The sequence below is a fragment of the Rhinatrema bivittatum genome, chromosome 8, assembly GCF_901001135.1.
Source record: "Rhinatrema bivittatum chromosome 8, aRhiBiv1.1, whole genome shotgun sequence".
NCBI classification, from domain to species: Eukaryota; Metazoa; Chordata; class Amphibia; order Gymnophiona; family Rhinatrematidae; genus Rhinatrema; species Rhinatrema bivittatum.
The window spans coordinates 80,511,080-80,529,222 of record NC_042622.1 but is presented as its reverse complement, the minus strand read 5'-3'; the positions used below and the strand labels follow the sequence as shown (position 1 = coordinate 80,529,222).

The window sequence follows — 18,143 nt, the reverse complement described above, 5'->3', positions numbered from 1 at the left end:
CGGATGGAGACTCTGTGCTCGGTGATTGCCTCGGTGCACAAGGGAGAGTACCTGGCATCACTGGATTTGACCGAGGCCTACTTACATATAGGCATCCGGCCAGACCATCAAAGATACCTGAGATTCAGTGTTCTGAGTGAACACTTTCAGTTTTGTGCCTGCCATTCGGTCTGGCGACAGCGCCCAGGACCATTACAAAGGTGATGGTCATGGTGGCTGTGGCACTCCTGGAAGACTGGTTGATTTGAGCAAAGTCAGAATCCCTTTGTCAGGAAGCAGTGCACCTGGTTCTCCAGCACTTGCAGACACTAGGATGTATAGTCAGTCTGTCCAAGAGCCATCTTTCCCCTTCTTGGAATTTGGAATTCCTGGGGTCATGTTTCGACACCCGGGCGGGGAAGATTTTCCTCACTGAAGAGCAGGTTTTCAAATTGCAATCACAGGTTCGCGGCTTGTTGTGGAAATGGATGCCAAACTCTGGGATTATTTGCAGGTTCTTGGCTCTATGCCTTCCACTTTGGAGTTGGTTCCATGGGTGTTTGCTCATATGAGACCACTACAATCGGCCTTACTATCCTGATGGGATCCCCTGTCAGAGCAGTTTCATCTTCCTCTTCTGCTTACAGAGATGGCCAGGGACAGCCTCTTGTGGAGGCTCCTTCCGGAGAAATTGAGGTATGGAGTGGATCTCAAAATCCTGGCCTGGACAATTGTTACCACCGACACCAGCCTCTCCGGTTGGGGAGCCGTGTGTCAGAACCACTGTGTTCAGGGCTGGTGGTCAAGAGAGGAGAAGCTCTGGTCTATCAATCACCTAGAAGTGAAAGCAGTGCGATTGGCCCTGCAGACATTTCTCCCCCTGGTGAGGGGCAGTCGGTGAGAGTGCTGTTGGACAATGCGACAACGGTAGCTTACATCAACTGTCAGGGAGGAACCAAGAGTCGAGCGGTGGCTCAGGAGGCTCGAGAGCTGATCAGCTAGGTGGAGCATAATCTCAACTTGCTAGCAGCCTCTCATATTGCAAGCACGGACAATGTACAGGCGGATTTTCTCAGCCAGCAACAGCTGGACCCTGGAGAGTGGGAGCTATCGGAGGAAGCAATGTCCCTAATATGACGCAGATGGGGCTCTCCGACCATAGACTTAATGGCAACTTATCGCATTGCCAAGGCCCCACGGTTCTTCAGTCGAAGAAGAGAATGAGGAGCGGAAGGGGTGGACGCCCTGGTGCTTCCTTGGCTGGCGGACATTCTGATCTATGTGTTTCCGCCGTGGCCGCTGGTGGGCAAGGTTTTGCGAAGAATAGAGCTGCATCCAGGCAATGTGATTCTCGTGGCACCAGAGTGGCCAAGGTGTCCGTGGTTTGCGGATTTAATCAATCTAGCAGTAGGTCCTCCATTGAGATTAGCTCAACTACCAAATTTTCTGCATCAGGGGCCCATATATTCGGTTCAGGTGGGTCGCTTTCTTTAATTCAGATATTGTCCTTGATTCCATCACCTCCACTGGGAGCTTATTCTAGGCATCCTCCACACTCTGCAAAGAAATATTTCCATAGATTACTCCTGAGGCTGTCCCTTTCACCCCCGTAATCCAGAGCCTCCTTTCTGTTGAAGGAGGTCTACCTCCTGTGTATTAATATCTTGGAAATACTTAAATGTAACTATTATATTTCCCCTATCCAGACTGTTCTCTAGGATATATATGCATGTTTAGATTTTTAAGTATGTACCCATATGCTTTGCAACAAAGACCATTGACCACTTTAGTAGCCAATCTCTGGACAAACTCTATCTGGTTTGAAGGTATAAAAATGCCAATCCATCATTTAAGGGCAGCTAAAATTTGTATTAATATATTTAGATAGTTAGCTTGAAATTATTTTGATTTATTATGGTGAAGATTCATTCATTCAGAGAATATTCTGGTTTCAAAGTACATTTTGGTAAATCATGTGAGATAAGATGGACAGACTGCAGGAATTCATAGTTCCTATTCATAACCCAGATCAGTCCAGACCCCTGGGTTTTGCCTGCTTGCCAGCAGATGGAGACAGAGAAGAAAAGTTTACTGTTCCTGTATGTACCCGGATCAGCCCAGACTGCTGGGTTATGCCTCCCTTCCAGCAGATGGAGACAGAGAAAAACTTGAAGGGCACCCCTGTAAGTAGGATGCGCCACCTGCAGCCCCCTCCAGTATTTCTCTGTCTCCAGCAGATGAAGGTGGCAGAACCTGCGGTTCTGGTTAATTGATTCTATACAAAAAAAAAAAAGTGACAGGAATCCTTTAATTTGTCTGGCTGAAACAAAGTTTTTGTATTTGGTAGCTTAAAAAAAAAAAGAGCCGGGCCTCCCAAGGAGCTGAGTCATTTCCTGCTCGGTGATAGGCCTGCCGGGAAGCTTCTATTTGCTCCCGTGTACCAGGAGCAGCAGCCAGTGAGTGAGTGGGGGGGATTTACCGGTGGGCCGCTCCCTCCCCCCCCCCCTGGCCCAGAGACAACCGTGGGTTGTGCTCTAGTGAGGCCAACTCAATTCACAAAAGAAAAAAAAAAAAGAAACAAGCCTCAGCGTTTTTTTAGAGCAGCGCTGCTCTCTTTTGGCATCCCAGGCTCCGGTGCTTCTTTTGGGCGGCCTCCCCTCCTTTACAGTGCGGCAATGCCGCGCACCTCAGCTTGTACAGCCTGCGGGGAGCTGGCAATGCGGCTTTCCCACGATAACCTCTGCTCCCGGTGTCTTCCTGGGGGCAAGGGCCCGTTGGCGGCAGCAGCCGACGGAAGGGGGAGGCAGATACATCGGTCCCATGGTGCGGGCATCCCGATGCTGCCTCGTGGTGCTCAGCCTGCCCTGCTCCCATGGAACGCGGGAACGGCAGCCATTTTAGGGGCTACGGATGCCGATGCAGATAGCTCGGCAGGGGGAGGGGATCTCCCTCCTCAGTTATTTTCACATGATTTTTGCCTCGGATCTCCCCACGATTTGTTTCCCACCTTCCCTGCTCCCTTTGGAACCTCCCCTCGGGAAAATGTACAGGGCCAGCCACCTTTCTCAGCTGATTTTATTTTGCTGCTGCATAAGGCATATTTAGCTAGCCTTATGCCCACGGGGGATCCTGAGCCTCCTCCGGGGTGGTCTGGGGCTGGGCCCTCTCCTCCCGTTCAGGTTCCGGCCGGATCCTCCTGAGGTCTCCTGGATTCGGGTGGTCCAGGAAAGGTCCGGTACCGGGAACCAGGGTGCTTTGCCGCTGGCAGATCCACTTCAGGCGGACATGGATGATGATGATTCCGAGTGTGTGGTGGAAGGGGATGATCCTCGGGTCCCTAGACTCTTTCGTAGAGATGAGTTGGAGCCGATGATTCCCCATGTCCTAGCAGAGTTGGGCATTCCGGCCGGTCAGACGCCGGCGCCTCAGGATCAGGGCACGGTGGATCCAGTGCTGTCTGGTCTATGTCCCCTGGCTAGGACTTTTCCTTTTCATCCTATGATGCTCCAGCTGATGTTTTGGGAGTGGGATACTCCAAAACTAGCCTTCGTGTAGGCTGAGCTATGGATAAATTGTACCCGCTGCTGGATGACTCTCTCGACCCCCTTAAGGTTGCCAAGGTGGATGCGACAGTCTCCGCAGTCACCAAGCGTACGACTATTCCAGTGATTGGGGCGGCTGCCCTTAAGGACCCTCAGGATCATAAGCTTGAGGTGCTTCTCAAACGTATTTTCGAGGTGTCGGCCCTGGGGGGTTCAAGCGGCCGTTTGCAGTGGTTTAATGCAGCTTGCGAGTCTCCAGTGGGTTCAGCAACTCCTGAGTGTCAGGGAGCTCTCCCTGGAGGAGTCTGAGCAGGCTAATCATTTGGAAGCGGCGGTAGCGTATGAGGCGGATGCCTTGTAAGATCTCCTTCGTACCTCTTCGCGTATTATGCCTTCTGCGATGTCAGCCCGCAGACTTTTATGGCTCCGTAATTGGTTGGCCGATGTTTCCTCCAAATCGCAGCTGGGTGCTTTTCCGTTTCGGTGGAAATTCCTTTTTGGAGATGATTTGGAGCAGCTCATTAAGTCCTTGGGGACAATAAGGTGTACAGGCTCCCAGAGGATAGGCCAAAAGCTTCCAGAGGTTTCAGCCCTTCCCGTTTGCGTTTTAGGGGACAGCGCTGTTTTCGCCAGTCTAAGCCAGCTCCTTTTGGCCAAAGGCAGTCGTCCGGAAGATCACAGTCTTGGTCTCATTCCTTTCGTGGCCGTAGACCCGCCCAAGACGGCGGTACCCGGGGGCGACAGGTGCCAAGTCCTCCCAATGAAATAGCGCCGGCCCACTCCCCTGTTCCGGTTGTTAAGGGGTGGCTGTCCCTGTTTTATGAGGAGTGAATCAAAATAAGATCGGACCATTGGGTTCTAAACATCATAGAACAAGGCTACGCCTTAGATTTTGCTCGTCCCTTATGCGATCTGTTTCTGGTGTCACTCTGTGGGTCCCTGAAGAAAAGGCGCCAGGTGTCTCTCACGCTTCATCGGTTGTTAGACCTTGGGGCAGTCATCCCGGTTCCTTCGGACGAACTTCGAACCGGCAGATATTCGATTTATTTTCTGGTTCCGAAGAAGGAGGTGTCCTTCCGTCCGATTTTGGATCTGAAGAAGGTCAACAGAGCTCTCTGAGTGCCCTGTTTTTACATGGAGATGCTATGTTCCATAATCGCCTCCATCAAAGCCGGGGGAGTTTTTAACATCCCTCGATTTGACGGAGGCGTACCTACACATTGCAATTCAGAAGGACCATCAGTGGTATCTCCAGTTTATGATCCTCGGCAAGCATTACCAGTTTCAGGCCCTTCCCTTCAGGCTGGCTTCCACTCCGTGCACGTTTACTAAGGTGATGGTGGTCGTGGCGGCGGCTCTCAGTCGCCAGGGGATCCTGGTCCATCCCTACTTGGACAATTGGCTCATTCGAGCGAAGTCAAGGGAACTATGCAAGGTGGTGGTCGCCAAGGTGGTGCAGACTCTTCGCTCTCTGGGTTGGATCATCAATGCAGCCAAGAGCCAGTTGTCCCCTGCCCAAGTCCTGGATTTTTTTGGAGGCAAGATTCAATACTCTGATTGGGAAAGTCTTCCTGATGCAGGAACGGATAGACAAGCTCATGTCGCAAGTTCGGCGTCTCTTGTCCCTGCCAGTTCCCAGGGCGTGGGACTACTTACAGGTGCTTGGTTCTATGGCGTCTACTCTGGAGTTGGTCCCATTGACTTTCGCTCATATGAGGTCGTTGCAAAGGGCTTTGCTCTCATGTTGGGACTCCAAGTCGGAGGCTTTTCAAGTCCCCTTACCTCTCCAGGAACCGGCCAGGTCCAGCCTAGCTTGGTGGCTGAGCCCCGAACACTTGTCGCGGGGGGTGGATCTGGACGTTCCTCAGTGGACTATTGTGACGACAGATGCCAGTCTTTGTGGCTTGGGGGTAGTTTGCCAGTCTCAGGCAGCGCAAGGCCAGTGGACGCAGCAGGAAGCGCACTGGTCCATCAATCATCTCAAAACCACGGCGGTACAGTTGGCCTTGCAGAAGTTCTTACTTCTAGTTCATCGTCGGTCGGTGAGAGTGCTCTCCGACAACACAACAACGGTGTCATATATCAACCGGCAAGGAGGAACAAAGAGCCGTCCCGTAGCTATGGAGGCGGATGAGCTCATGGCCTGGGCGGAAATACATCTGCTCAGGATAGCGGCTTCGCACATTGCTGGGGTAGATAACGTGCAGGCGGATTTTTTGAGTCGTTAGAGATTGGATCCCGGAGAGTGGGAGCTGTCCGACGAGGCATTCGCATTGATAACTCACCGGTGGGGGATTCCCCCTTTGCATCTAATGGCGACTTGGGGGAATGCCAAGGCGCCGTGCTTCTTCAGTCGCAGAAGAGAGCACGGAGCGGAAAGGGTGGACGCTCTTGTCTTCCCATGGCCTTGTGATATTCTGCTCTACGCATTCCCTCCTTGGCCCCTGGTAGGCAAGTCTTGAGAAGGATAGAAGCCCATCCGGGAGAGGTGGTGCTGGTGACTCCGGAATAGCCATGGAGGCCGTGATTCGAGGATCTCCTCAACCTTGCAGTGGACGGTCCGCTCCATCTGGGTCATCTTCCGAATCTCCTGCAGCAGGGTCCAGTATTTTTCGACCAGGTAGATTGCTTTTGTCTAGCGGCTTAGCTTGTGAGAGGCGGCAGTTGAGAAAGAAGAGTTATCCGGATATGGTGATTTCCACTCTTTTGCAGGCTCGCAAAACTTCCACCTCTCTTATGTATGTCCGGGTTTGGAAGGTTTTTGACTCTTGGTGTAGTAGGTCGAAAGTTTCCCCTAGGCGGGCCTCGATAGTCCACATTCTAGCCTTCTTGCAAGAGGGTTTGGCGAAGGGGCTAGCTTACAGTTCTCTACAGGTTCAAGTGGCGGCGTTAGGCTGTTTACGTGGAAAGGTGGAAGGTGCGTCCATAGCGGCTCATCCAGATGTGGTTCGTTTCCTTTGAGGTGCTAAGCACCGGAATCCGCCACGTCGAGCTGTTTGTCCATCCTGGAGTTTGAATTTGGTCCTTAGGACGTTGTGTGAACCTCTTTTTGAACCACTCAAGTGCGTTATTCTGAAGGACTTTACGCTCAAAACGGTGTTTTTGGTGGCTATCTGCTCGGCTTGGAGAGTTTCTGAAATTCAGGCTCTATCTTGTCGCGAACCTTTTCTTAAGTTTTCCGATTTTGGCGTTTCTCTTAGAACCATGCCATCCTTTCTGCCTAAGGTTGTATCAACTTTTCACGTGAACCAGTCCGTTGAGTTGCCTTTGTTTCCGGATTTGGATCAGAATTCTCCACATGAAAGTGAATTGAAGCATTTGGATGTCAGGTGGGCGCTGCTGCGTTACTTGGAGATCACTAATGATTTTCGCCTATTGGATCACCTTCTTGTCTTGTGGAGCGTTCCAGGAAAGGGCATAAAGCTTCCAAGGCTACTATTATCCGGTGGTTGAAGGATGCTATTGCTTCAGCGTACATATGTCACAGGCGAGCAGTTCCAGAGGGTCTTAAGGCTCATTCGCTTCGTTCTCAGGCGGCGTCCTGGGCAGAAAGTCAGTTGATTTCCCCTCAGGAGATCTGTAGGGTGGTGACTTGGAAATCTTTGCATACCTTTGCTTGGTATTACCATTTGGATGTTCGTGCTCCCGACTCAGAGAGCTTTGGCAGCGGTGTGCTTGGAGCGGGGCTTTCTAGGTCCCACCCCCATGTAAGGCGGCTTGGGTACATCCCAGCAGTCTGGGCTGATCCGGGTACGTACAGGGAAAGGAAAATTGGTTCTTACCTGCAAATTTTCGTTCCTGTAGTACCACGGATCAGCCCAGACGCCTGTCCGGTTTTTGATTCCGCTCGAGAATTTTTTCTGTCACGCCATACAGCAGGATGAAGATTTCACAAATGCACTTATTTTGTACATAGTTGAGTCTCATAGATTTGGTTTGACCATTTAAATTTTGGATTCCTGTTTCCAGTTTAATTCTGTTTTCTGCTTTGATACTGTTTATACTGAAGGGGGCTGCACGTGGCACATCCTACTTACAGGGGTGCCCTTCAAGTTTTTCTCTGTCTCCATCTGCTGGAAGGGAGGCATAACCCAGCAGTCTGGGCTGATCTGTGGTACTACAGGAACGAAAATTAGCAGGTAAGAACCAATTTTTCTATGCTGCTACTTAATCTAGAGTGCCACCTGCAGTCCCTCAGTATTTCTCTGCTCCAGCAGATGGTAGAGGTGCAAAAACCTGCAGTCTGGAGTTGCGTTTATTAAAAAAAAAAAAAAGAAATCAAAGAAGATAGGATCATTGCTTCCGGGGGTGTTAGGTTTTGTGAGAGACCATCCCTCTGATTTAGTAGGGTGAGCAGTGGTTGGTGACCCTGAACTGTCTCAGCCTGGAGTCGGTGGCATGTTGAAAGCCAGTGGTCTGGCTCCATCTGTACCCCATAAGGTCCTGCCTTTCTCTTCTGGAATGTGCAGAATAGAAAGGGAAGTATTTGTGGTCTTCTTATTTCAAGACTGATTCCTCATTGGGGCTGTGTTTCTTTCCCTTTAAAAAAAAAAAAAAATAGGACAGGGAGAATCAGAAAATTTCTGCTGGGTAATGAATCCACTGTTTTTGGCTCAGGGAGCCATCGAAGGGAGGAGGGAGTTGATGATAGCCACTGTGGATGCCTTGTATGTTTTGATTAGGATGTTCTTCAGAGTTACGATGTCAGCAGTTTGGCCAGGTGGTTGTTCTGGATAACCAATTAGTCTGCAGATGTTTGGTCAAAGTTTCAGCTAGGGGCCCTCCTGATCCAAGGCATGTTTGGAGAGGATTTAGTGCAGCTGGGGAAGCATCTGGGAGAGTCCAAGGGACATATATTGCTGAAGGGGGGAAGGAAATCCTTTCCCACTCATTCACTGTTTAGAAACTTCAGATGATATTGGCAGTACAGAGGCAAAACTCGGGCAGGACCCAGCCCTTTCGAGATGGGCGAAAGCCGACCCGAGATACCTCTGGTTAAGGAACTGGGGGAGCTAAGTCTTTACAATGAAATGAGGTTGTCTACTCTTCTCTTCCAGCTGTTGGGGGGTGGTTGGCCCCTGTTGGCACGAGTAGCACAAGGGGAGACACATGGGTCTGGGGAGTGATAAATGATAGCTATGTGTCTCCCCTTGTGCTACTCGTGCCAACAGGTAGCAGTTCGTGAGATGGTGGACCGCTTGCAACAGCTAAGAGCGATGGTGCCAGATCCCTAAGAAGAATGGGGAAAAGGATTGGTATTCCATTTATTTCATGGTCCCGAAAAAGTAAGGGATGTTCAGACCGATTTTGGATTTAAAGAAGATCAATGTGGCCCTGAAGGTACCTCAGTTTCACATGGAGATGTTGCGCTTGGTCATAGCGGCAGTTCACAAGGGAGAATTCCTGGCATTATAATCCTCACAGAGGCGTACCTACATATCTCAATCAGGCAGGAGCACCAGAAGTTCATGTGGTTTATGATTCTTGGAAACCATTTTCACTTTTGCGCCCTTCCTTTCTGTTAGGCGACAGTGCTTTGTACGTTCACCAAAGTGATGGTGGTGGTGGCAGTAGCCCTTCAGAAGGAAGGAGTGCTGGTATACCCATATCTGGACGACTGGCTCATTCGGATAAGATCGGTAGACCTCTGTCAGCTGGCACTACAGCAGGTCCTAGAGAGGTTGAGGGCTGTGGGCTGGGTGTAAATTAGCGAAGGGCCATCTAATGCCACCCCAATCCTTGGAGTAGGGGTTCGATTCAACATCCATATTGGCAAGGTATTTCTCACGGAGGTCAGGATGATGAAGCTGCAAAGTCAGGTTCACTGCCTGTTGAGATTCAAGGTGCCCAAATTTTGGGATTATTTGCAGGTCCAGGGGTATATGGCATCAATGCTAGGTCTAGTTCCCTAGACGTTTGTGCATTTGTGGCCCCTTCAAAGAGTGCTCTTCTACTGTTGGATCCCGTTATTGGAGGAGTTGCAAATTCCTCTTCCCCTTTGAGGGAGTGGGGGTCAGGTCAATCTGGAGTGGGGGATGAAGTTTGAATTCCCAGATTGGGTGTAGAGACTGCCGACAAGTTCTTCAGACAATGCAACGACCATTGCTTATATCAACTGACAGGGAGAGACCAAAAGTCGGATGGTTTCTCAGGAGGCTCAGTTGTTGGTTCACTGGGTGGAGTAGCACCTGGTAGTTCTGGGAGCATCTCACATAGTTGGGGTGGACAGCGTGCAGGTAGATTTTCTCAGCAGGCAAAAGTTGGACCCCCAGAGAATGGGAGCTAACTGAGAAAGCAATTCTTCTCATTCGGGCCAGATACGGAATGCTTCGTATACACTTGATGGCGTCAAAACAAAACGCCAAAGCGGTGTGCTTGTACAGTCACAGGTGAAAACATGGAACAGAAGGAATTGACAATCTGGTACTACCTTGGCCACAGGGGATTCTTCTTTACGTCTTTCCCCAATGCCTATTGCTGGGCAGGGTGCTATGGCGCATGGAGAGACACCTGGGTGAAGTTATTCTTGTGGCTCCAGAATGGCTATGTCGGCCGTGGTTCGCAGACCTAGTAAACTTGGCAGTGGATGGTCCGTTAAAGTTTGATTACCTTCTGAGATGGTTACGTTAGGTCCCATGTTTGCAAATTAGGCAGATAACTTCTGTCTAGCAGTTTTGTTTTTGAGAGGAACTGCTTGAGATAGAAGGGGTATTCCAAAGATGTCATTGCCACCCTACTGCAGGCCGGACAGCTGTCCACAGCCTTGGTTTATGTTAGGGTGTGGAGGATGTTTGAGGCTTGGTTGTTAATTTAGGGTGTACAGCCTACTCATGCTTCAATTTCCCATACCTTGACCTTTTTTACAAAAAGATCTAGTGAGGGGTCTAGCCTATAATTTCCTCTGAGTACAGGAGGCAGCTTTAGGCTGTCTTCAGGGTAAGATGCAGGGAGTGTCCCTGGCCTCACATCTGGCTGTGATTTGTTTTCTTTGAGGGACAAAACACATGCGGCCTCCAATGCGGAAGGTGTGTCTCTTGTGGAATCTAAAGATGGTGTTGAGGGTGTAGGATTTAACCCCGAAAGCGTTTTTTTTTGGTGGTGATTTGTTCAGCCAAAAGAATTTCAGAGCTTCAGGAGTTGTCTTGTAGAGATTCTTTTCTTCAGTTTATGAAAAAAAGGTGTCTACAAATGGTACCCTCATTTCTGCCGAAGATTGTTTCGGCCTTTCATCTTAGTCAAACAGGGGAACTTCCCACCTTTTCGAATTTGGATTCATGTGTTGGATGTGTGGCAAGAGTTGTTAAGGTATTTCTAGGTGACTTATAGTTTCCGGAGATCAGATCATATTTTTGTGCTTTGGAATGGGACAAGAAAGGGGGTGCAGGGCATCCAAGGCTACTATTGCGAGATATTTGAAGGATGTGATTAGCTCGGCATATATTTATAAAGGCCTTCTGGTGTTGGAGAGTCTAAGGGCTCACTCGACTCAGGTGAGGGCAAACCTCTTGGGCCGAGTATCAGCTGGTTTCTTTCACAATAAATATGTCAGGAGGCTACTTCAAAGTCGTTACAACTTTCTCCAGCCATTTTCGGTTGGATATCCGAGATCTGGACTCTGAGGGGTTTGGAGAGAGTTTATTGCGAGCAGGGCTATCACATTCCCACCCAATATAGGGGAACTTGGGTATAAGCCAAGAGTCTGGACTGATCTGGGGTATGAACAAATAAGGAAAATTGGTTTTTACCTGCTAATTTTCATTCCTGGAAATCCACAGATCGGTTCAGAACCCCGCCCGTTCAGTAAAGCCCGCTTTTCATGGCAGTATGTAAATGATGCAGAGTGGTGACATGATCTTCTGCTTAATGTTGTTGGAACGAGTTTTCCATAAAGGCTCCACCTCCCATCTGCTCATAGCGGGGGTTTGAGGGTCTCAGTTATTGTTACATTTATTCTCATTTTGACTTGGGTACAAGTCATACTGAGGGACTGCAGGTAGCACTCTAGGTTAAGTAGCAGTGTCAGTAAAGCTTTTCTTCTCTGTCTCCATCTGCTGGCAGGGAGGAAAAACCCAGGAGTCTGGATTGAAGTGTGGTATTCTAAGAATGAAAATTAGCAGGTAAGAACCAATTTTCCCATTAGGTTTCTCTTTTTTTCATTTTCAAAAAACATATAGATTACTCTCATCATCTCAAGAGGTAAAACTAAAAAGATGGTATCAGTGAACATATTTACCAATACAGAATACTAGGGCTACCTTCAATGCTTTTCAATTCATGTTAAAAAAAAAAATATTCCTAGGAGCTAGTTCAGACTATCCATCCGGCAGTACCAGATCTTTTGTGAAAATTCACTGATCAGGAACAAAATGGAAAGAACTAGTGGGGGGCAGTGGGAGGGAAAGGTAGAGCACCAGTCCAGCATGACCCTATTGAAAATGACTTTGATTTAAAGGTGAGGTCATTTTCAATACTGTCAGAGTTGAAAAAATCTCCATGCACACGATTTTCACTTTGTTGCTTGTTTTAAAATTTTTATAAGACAGCTATCAGTAATATGAAGCTGGAGTATGCAGTTCTGATGCTTGAGCTCTGGGTATTATTAGCTTATGTTATTGGTTTGTAATACTTACTTTTCCTTTCTGCAGTGTGGAACCATGTAGAAGCAGCATTGCTCCGTTCCGAGGCCTAAGGAGACCACTGCAGTTCCTGGGACTCTTTGAAACCTCCTTATGTCGCCTGACACATATTCCTGCCTACAAAGTAAAAAACATATTTCCTAGATATCTATGCAAAATATTTTACTTCTCTGTATTCACTCACACAGAGTTATGTGGCTGAGAGGCAGCTTTGCTGGACAAATTATGTAGGCTGTGCTTTCAAATATTTCAAGTATAGGTAGAGTAGAGAAATCACACACAATGCAACAAAACAAAAGGCAGATATGTGAAATAAGGTACACCTGTTCAATCTTAAATTATTCAATAAAGAAATAAATATTTTTCTCACAGGACAAGCAGGATGGTAGTCCTCACATATGGGTGACATCATCAGGATGGAGCCCAATCACGGAACACTTTTGTCAAAGTTTCTAGAACTTTGACTGGCACCTACTGGGCATGCCCAGCAATAAGAACATAAGAACATAAGAAATTGCCATGCTGGGTCAGACCAAGGGTCCATCAAGCCCAGCATCCTGTTTCCAACAGAGGCCAAAACCAGGCCACAAGAACCTGGCAATTACCCAAACACTAAGAAGATTCCATGCTACTGATGCAATTAATAGCAGTGGCTATTCCCTAAGTAAAATTGATTAATAGCCATTCCCTGTACGTACCCGGATCAGTCCAGACACCTGGGTTGTGACTCCGCACCAGCAGGTGGAGACAGAGCAAAACTTGTCGGGCTTCCCTACATATAGTAAGGTGCCACCCACAGCCCCTCAGTCTTTCTCTGTCTCCAGCAGCTGGGGCAGGGTCACTCACAGCCTCTGGGATCCCTGGGTGAGGTTAGAGAGTCAGGGATTTTTTGTTGGTTTTGGTTGGAGTTTTAAAAAAAAAAAAAAAAGAGAAGAAGGCAGAAGATTGAGAAGGTCTCCCTTGTCCTGGAAGCCTCCCAGGGGGGTTGTAAGGTCCTGAGGGGACCATCCTCCCCTGGTCGAGGCCGCTGCTGAGGGTCGAGGGCCCGGCCTTTGCAGGCAGCAGCGTCGGGGGTGACACCGGGGAACCCGGTTCACTCACCCCCGCGGGAGCAGGACATCAGGACCGGGGACAGCGCACATGCAGCGCAAGTAAAAAAAAAAAAAAAAAAAAAGTGTACAGTTTATTTTTGCTGTTTCTGACCTCGCCGGCTCTCCGTTCCTTCCGTGTTCGCCGCGGATTGCAGGTTCCTGTTTTAATTGAATTTAATTGAATTTTTTCTGCTGTTCCATCGTTTTGGCGCGTCAGGGATGATGCCTTGGGGCTCTTCTTGTCGCGCGACGGGGTGTGCTCTGCTTGCGTTTCAGGCGGCGAGGGGCCGTCCGAAGTCGGTCGGGGGGGCCGATCTCGGAGGGCGCGATCGCCGCCGCGGGGGAGCCAGCGCGGTGAAGGCAGTGCTGACCCGTTCCCGCTTAGCGCGGGAAAGGCGGCCATTTTGGGGGCAGTGCAGGAGGCCAAGAGGAGAGCTGCCGGTAATGGCGGCATATCTCCTACGCTTTCCCCGCAGCAACGGCCACCCGGGGGCGACTCCCCGGGGGGGGGGCCGCATCGCCGGCGGAGGACAGTGCAGATGAGGGATCCTCTGGGTCGGAGGCTTCTTTTTCAGAGGATTTTGCGCTTCTCTTGCGCAAGGTTTTAAAATGTAAGCGTTCCAGAAGGAAGGCGTCGAGGGGTTTGGAGGACCATCCAGGACCCCGGAAGAGGAAGGCTGCAGAGAGACCCAGAGGAACCTCGGACCCACCGAAAGGGAAGCGCCCGGTGAGGGGCGCACCTCAGGACCCGGACAGCGAGTCTACGGATTCGGAGGAAGCGGATCCATCGGTTCAGCCCCTGGGGGGGGCAGATGAACCGGATGCAGAGGGTCCAGGCCAGCCGGGCACCGGAAAGGGAACTCCGGCTGTGGACGGCGACGATCCTAAGGTGGTCCAGTTATTTAGAAAAGAGGAACTAGCACCGCTCATTCCGGCCATTCTCCAGGAGCTGGGTGTGGAGGCTCCGCCAGTAGAGACCCGGCAGGGGGCTAATATGGACCCAGTGCTGTTGGGACTCTCAGGTCCGGCAGTGGCTTTTCCATTCCATTTTTCGGCATCCGATATACTTTTCAGAGAATGGGATACCCCGGAATTGGGCCTTAAGGTGAGTAAAGCCATGGACAGATTGTACCCGCTACCGGAAGATATGTTGGACCTCCTCCACCTTCCTAGAGTGGACGCAGCGGTGTCGGCGGTGACGAAGAGATCAACGATTCCTGTCACAGGGGCCACGGCACTCAAGGATATCCAGGACAGAAAGCTGGAACTGCAGCTTAAAAAGGTCTTTGAGGTCTCGGCTCTGGGAGTCCGTGCGGCTATTTGTAGTAATTTTGCCCTGCGGGCGGGACTTCGCTGGGCACAGGTACTACAGGCCAATGCGGGGCTCTCGGAAGAGGAATCGGCGCAGGCGGATCACCTGGAGGTGGTGATCACGTACAGTGCGGATGCTCTGTACGACCTGCTGTGCACGTCGGCCAAGTCCATGGTTTCAGCGGTTGCGGCTCATCGACTCCTCTGGCTTCGCAATTGGGCGGCGGATGGCTCTTCAAAAGCTCACCTGGGCGCGCTGCCTTTTAAGGGAAGACTATTGTTTGGTAAACAGCTGGATGACCTGATGCAATCGCTCGGAGAAAACAAGGCTTTTCGACTCCCGGAGGACAGGCCCAGGGCTCGCACTTCCTTTGCCAATCGGACACGATTTAGGGGGAATAGAAGATCGCGGCCGCAGAGATCGTCCGGTCCGTCCTACAGGCCTGCCTCCTCCAGAACGTCTTCTTGGCCTCAGTCCTTTCGGAATAGAAAGTTTGGGAGGCAGAGTGGACCCTCGGCGGGAGCAGGGTCCAAGGGGCCCCAATGAAACGAGGGCGGTCCATTCCTCGGCTCAGGTTCTGGTGGCTGTGCCGAACGTAGGAGCCAGATTGGCATTGTTTTCCGAGGAGTGGACCAAGATAACATCGGACCAGTGGGTCCTCAGCGTGATAAGTCAAGGTTACGCCTTAGATTTTGTAAGAGTTCCTGTAGACAAGTTTCTCGTGTCCCCATGCAAAGGCGGCATCAAGCGCGCAGCGATATAGGAAACTCTTTGGCGGCTGGATGCCCTGGGCGCAATAACTCCCGTGCCTCCCGAACAGCAACAAAAGGGCCGGTACTCCATTTATTTCATCGTACCAAAGAAAGAGGGCACGTTCAAGCCAATTTTGGATTTGAAAGGGGTGAACAGGTGTCTTCGCATCACACGTTTCAAAATGGAGACGATCCGGTCGGTAGTGGCCTCGGTGCGACCGGGGGAATTCCTGGCGTCGTTGGATCTCACCGAAGCATACCTTCACATAGGCATTCAGCCGTTCTATCAGAGGTTCCTCAGGTTTTGCGTGTTGGGCAGACACTACCAATTCAGAGCTCTCCCCTTCGGTCTCTCCACCGCTCCCCGTACCTTTACCAAGGTTATGGTGGTGGTGGCAGCCCAGCTCCGGAGGGAAGGATTGCTGGTGCATCCTTATCTAGACTATTGGCTCATCCGAGCAAAGTCCGAAGCACAGTGTCAGCAGGCGGTCGGCAGAGTCCTGCAGCTCTTGCGCTCCCTTGGATGGGTGGTCAATCTGGCCAAGAGTCGGTTAGTCCCCACTCAGTCCTTGGAGTATCTGGGGGCGCTGTTCAATACAAACAGGGCAAGGTGTCTCTCTCCTCGGAGCGTGTGCACAAGCTGCAGAGTCAAGTGAGACGTTTGCTGTCCCTCCGTATGCCCCTGGTCCGCGATTACCTGATGGTGATAGGCTCTATGGCATCAACGTTAGCTTTGGTGCCCTGGGCGTTTGCGCATCTGCGTCCTTTGCAATCAGCATTGCTCTCCCGTTGGAAGCCGGTGTCAGAGGAATTTCATCTCCCACTACCGCTCACGGACAAGGCAAGGGACAGTCTTCACTGGTGGCTCCATACTGACCATCTGATGTGCGGAATTCCCTTACTCGTGCCCAACTGGACAGTGGTCACGACAGATGCCAGTCTCTCCGGCTGGGGAGCGGTCTGCCTGGGACACTCGGTTCAAGGACAGTGGTCCAGAGATCAGTCACGGTGGTCCATCAATCGTCTGGAGACGAGGGCAGTAATGCTGGCGCTGCAATCCTTCCTTCCCCTGATCCGGGGAAAGGCGGTCAGGGTGTTGTCGGACAATGCGACAACCGTGGCATACATCAACCACCAAGGGGGGACAAGGAGCCAGCTGGTGGCGGAGGAGGCGCACCGCTTGATGGGCTGGGCGGAGCAGAACCTCAGCAGCATCGCGGCGTCTCACATTGCCGGAATGGACAACGTCCAGGCGGACTTCCTCAGTCGTCATCATCTGGATCCAGGAGAATGGGAGTTGGCAGACGTTGCGTATCGCCTCATCTGCAAAAGGTGGGGTCCGCCACACATGGATCTGATGGCCACCGCTCAGATCGAAGGCTCCACGGTTTTACAGTCGACGGAGAGAACGAGGGGCCGAAGGAGTCGATGTGCTGGTGCTCCCCTGGCCCACAGACGTCTTGCTGTACGTGTTCCCTCCTTAGCCCCTAATAGGCAAGGTCCTTCGACGGATAGAGTAGCATCCTGCGGACGTGATTATGGTAGCGCAGGATTGGCCACGGAGACCGTGGTTTGCGGATCTGCTCCACTTAGCGGTGGAGCCTCCCCTGTGGTTTCAGGGGTCCGCGGCTCTCCTTCATCAAGGCCCCGTTTGTTTGGAGGACGCGGATCACTTCTGTCTCGTGGCATGGCGTTTAAGAGGAGGCGCTTGCTAAAAAAGGGCTACTCGGATGCGGTGGTGGCCACCTTGTTGCGATCTAGGAAACAGTCTACGTCCTTAGGCTATGTGCGTGTTTGGGCGGAGTTTGAGGACTGGTGCAGAAATCGTAGGGTGGATACTAAGTTATCATCCGTGTCCGATGTGCTTGCCTTTCTTCAGATGGGCCTTTCTAAAGGTCTGTCTTGTAGTACCCTTCGGGTTCAGGTGGCGGCTCTCGGTTGTCTCAGGGGTAAGGTGCAGGGGGGTGTCCCTGGCCCTTCACCCGGATATAGCTCGGTTTCTTCGAGGAGCTAAGTATTTACGTCCTCCGTTACGTCATCCTTGGCCGTCATGGAACCTCAGTTGGGTTCTCTCCGCCTTATGTTCTGCTCCGTTTGAACCGATAAGGCGGGCGACACTAAAGGATCTTACACTGAAGGCGGTCTTCCTTGTGGCCATAGCGTCGGCGAGACGAGTTTCAGAGTTACAGGCTCTATCATGTAGGGAGCCGTTCTTACGGATCTCAGATTCAGGAGTTTCTCTAAGGAAGGTTCCCTCCTTTTTGCCTAAGGTAGTATCTGCTTTTCATTTAAATCAGTCGGTGGAGCTTCCTGCTTTCCCGCAGGAGCGCAGTCCAGAGATGAGGGAACTCCGGAAACTCGATGTGCGTAGGGTCCTCCTTCGTTACCTGGAGGTCACGAATCCGTTCCGAGTCTCCGACCACCTCTTTGTGTTGTGTTCTGGCCCAAAGAGGGGTGGTGCGGCTTCCCGGACAACTATTGCGCGTTGGCTCAAGGAGGCTATCGCTTCGGCGTACATCCTACGAGGGAAGCCGGTCCCGGTGGGCCTTCGGGCTCACTGTACAAGGTCACATGCCGCCTCTTGGGCGGAGTCCTCTCAAGTGTCGCCTCAGGAAATCTGCAGAGCGGCGACTTGGAAGTGGTTACACACTTTTACTAGACATTATCGGCTGGATGTTCAGGCAACGGATTCTGGGGGTTTTGGGGAGAGAGTACTCCGAGCGGGACTCTCTGGTTCCCACCCTCAGTAATTTGGCTCTGGTACATCCCAGGTGTCTGGACTGATCCGGGTACGTACAGGGAAAGGAAAATTAGTTTCTTACCTGATAATT

The 18,143-nt window shown here is 51.0% G+C and overlaps 1 protein-coding gene across 2 annotated transcripts in view; it reads left to right on the top strand.

Moving 5' to 3' along the window:
• The window catches only part of ZER1 (zyg-11 related cell cycle regulator), a 170,938-nt gene that overhangs the window by 9,551 nt on the left and 143,244 nt on the right, over positions 1-18,143 (top strand). For both annotated transcript variants that reach the window (XM_029612340.1, XM_029612339.1), the window contains exon 6: positions 12,167-12,281. In XM_029612340.1, coding sequence (XP_029468200.1) covers positions 12,167-12,281 — 115 coding nt within the window. The remainder of the gene's footprint in view (positions 1-12,166; positions 12,282-18,143) is intronic.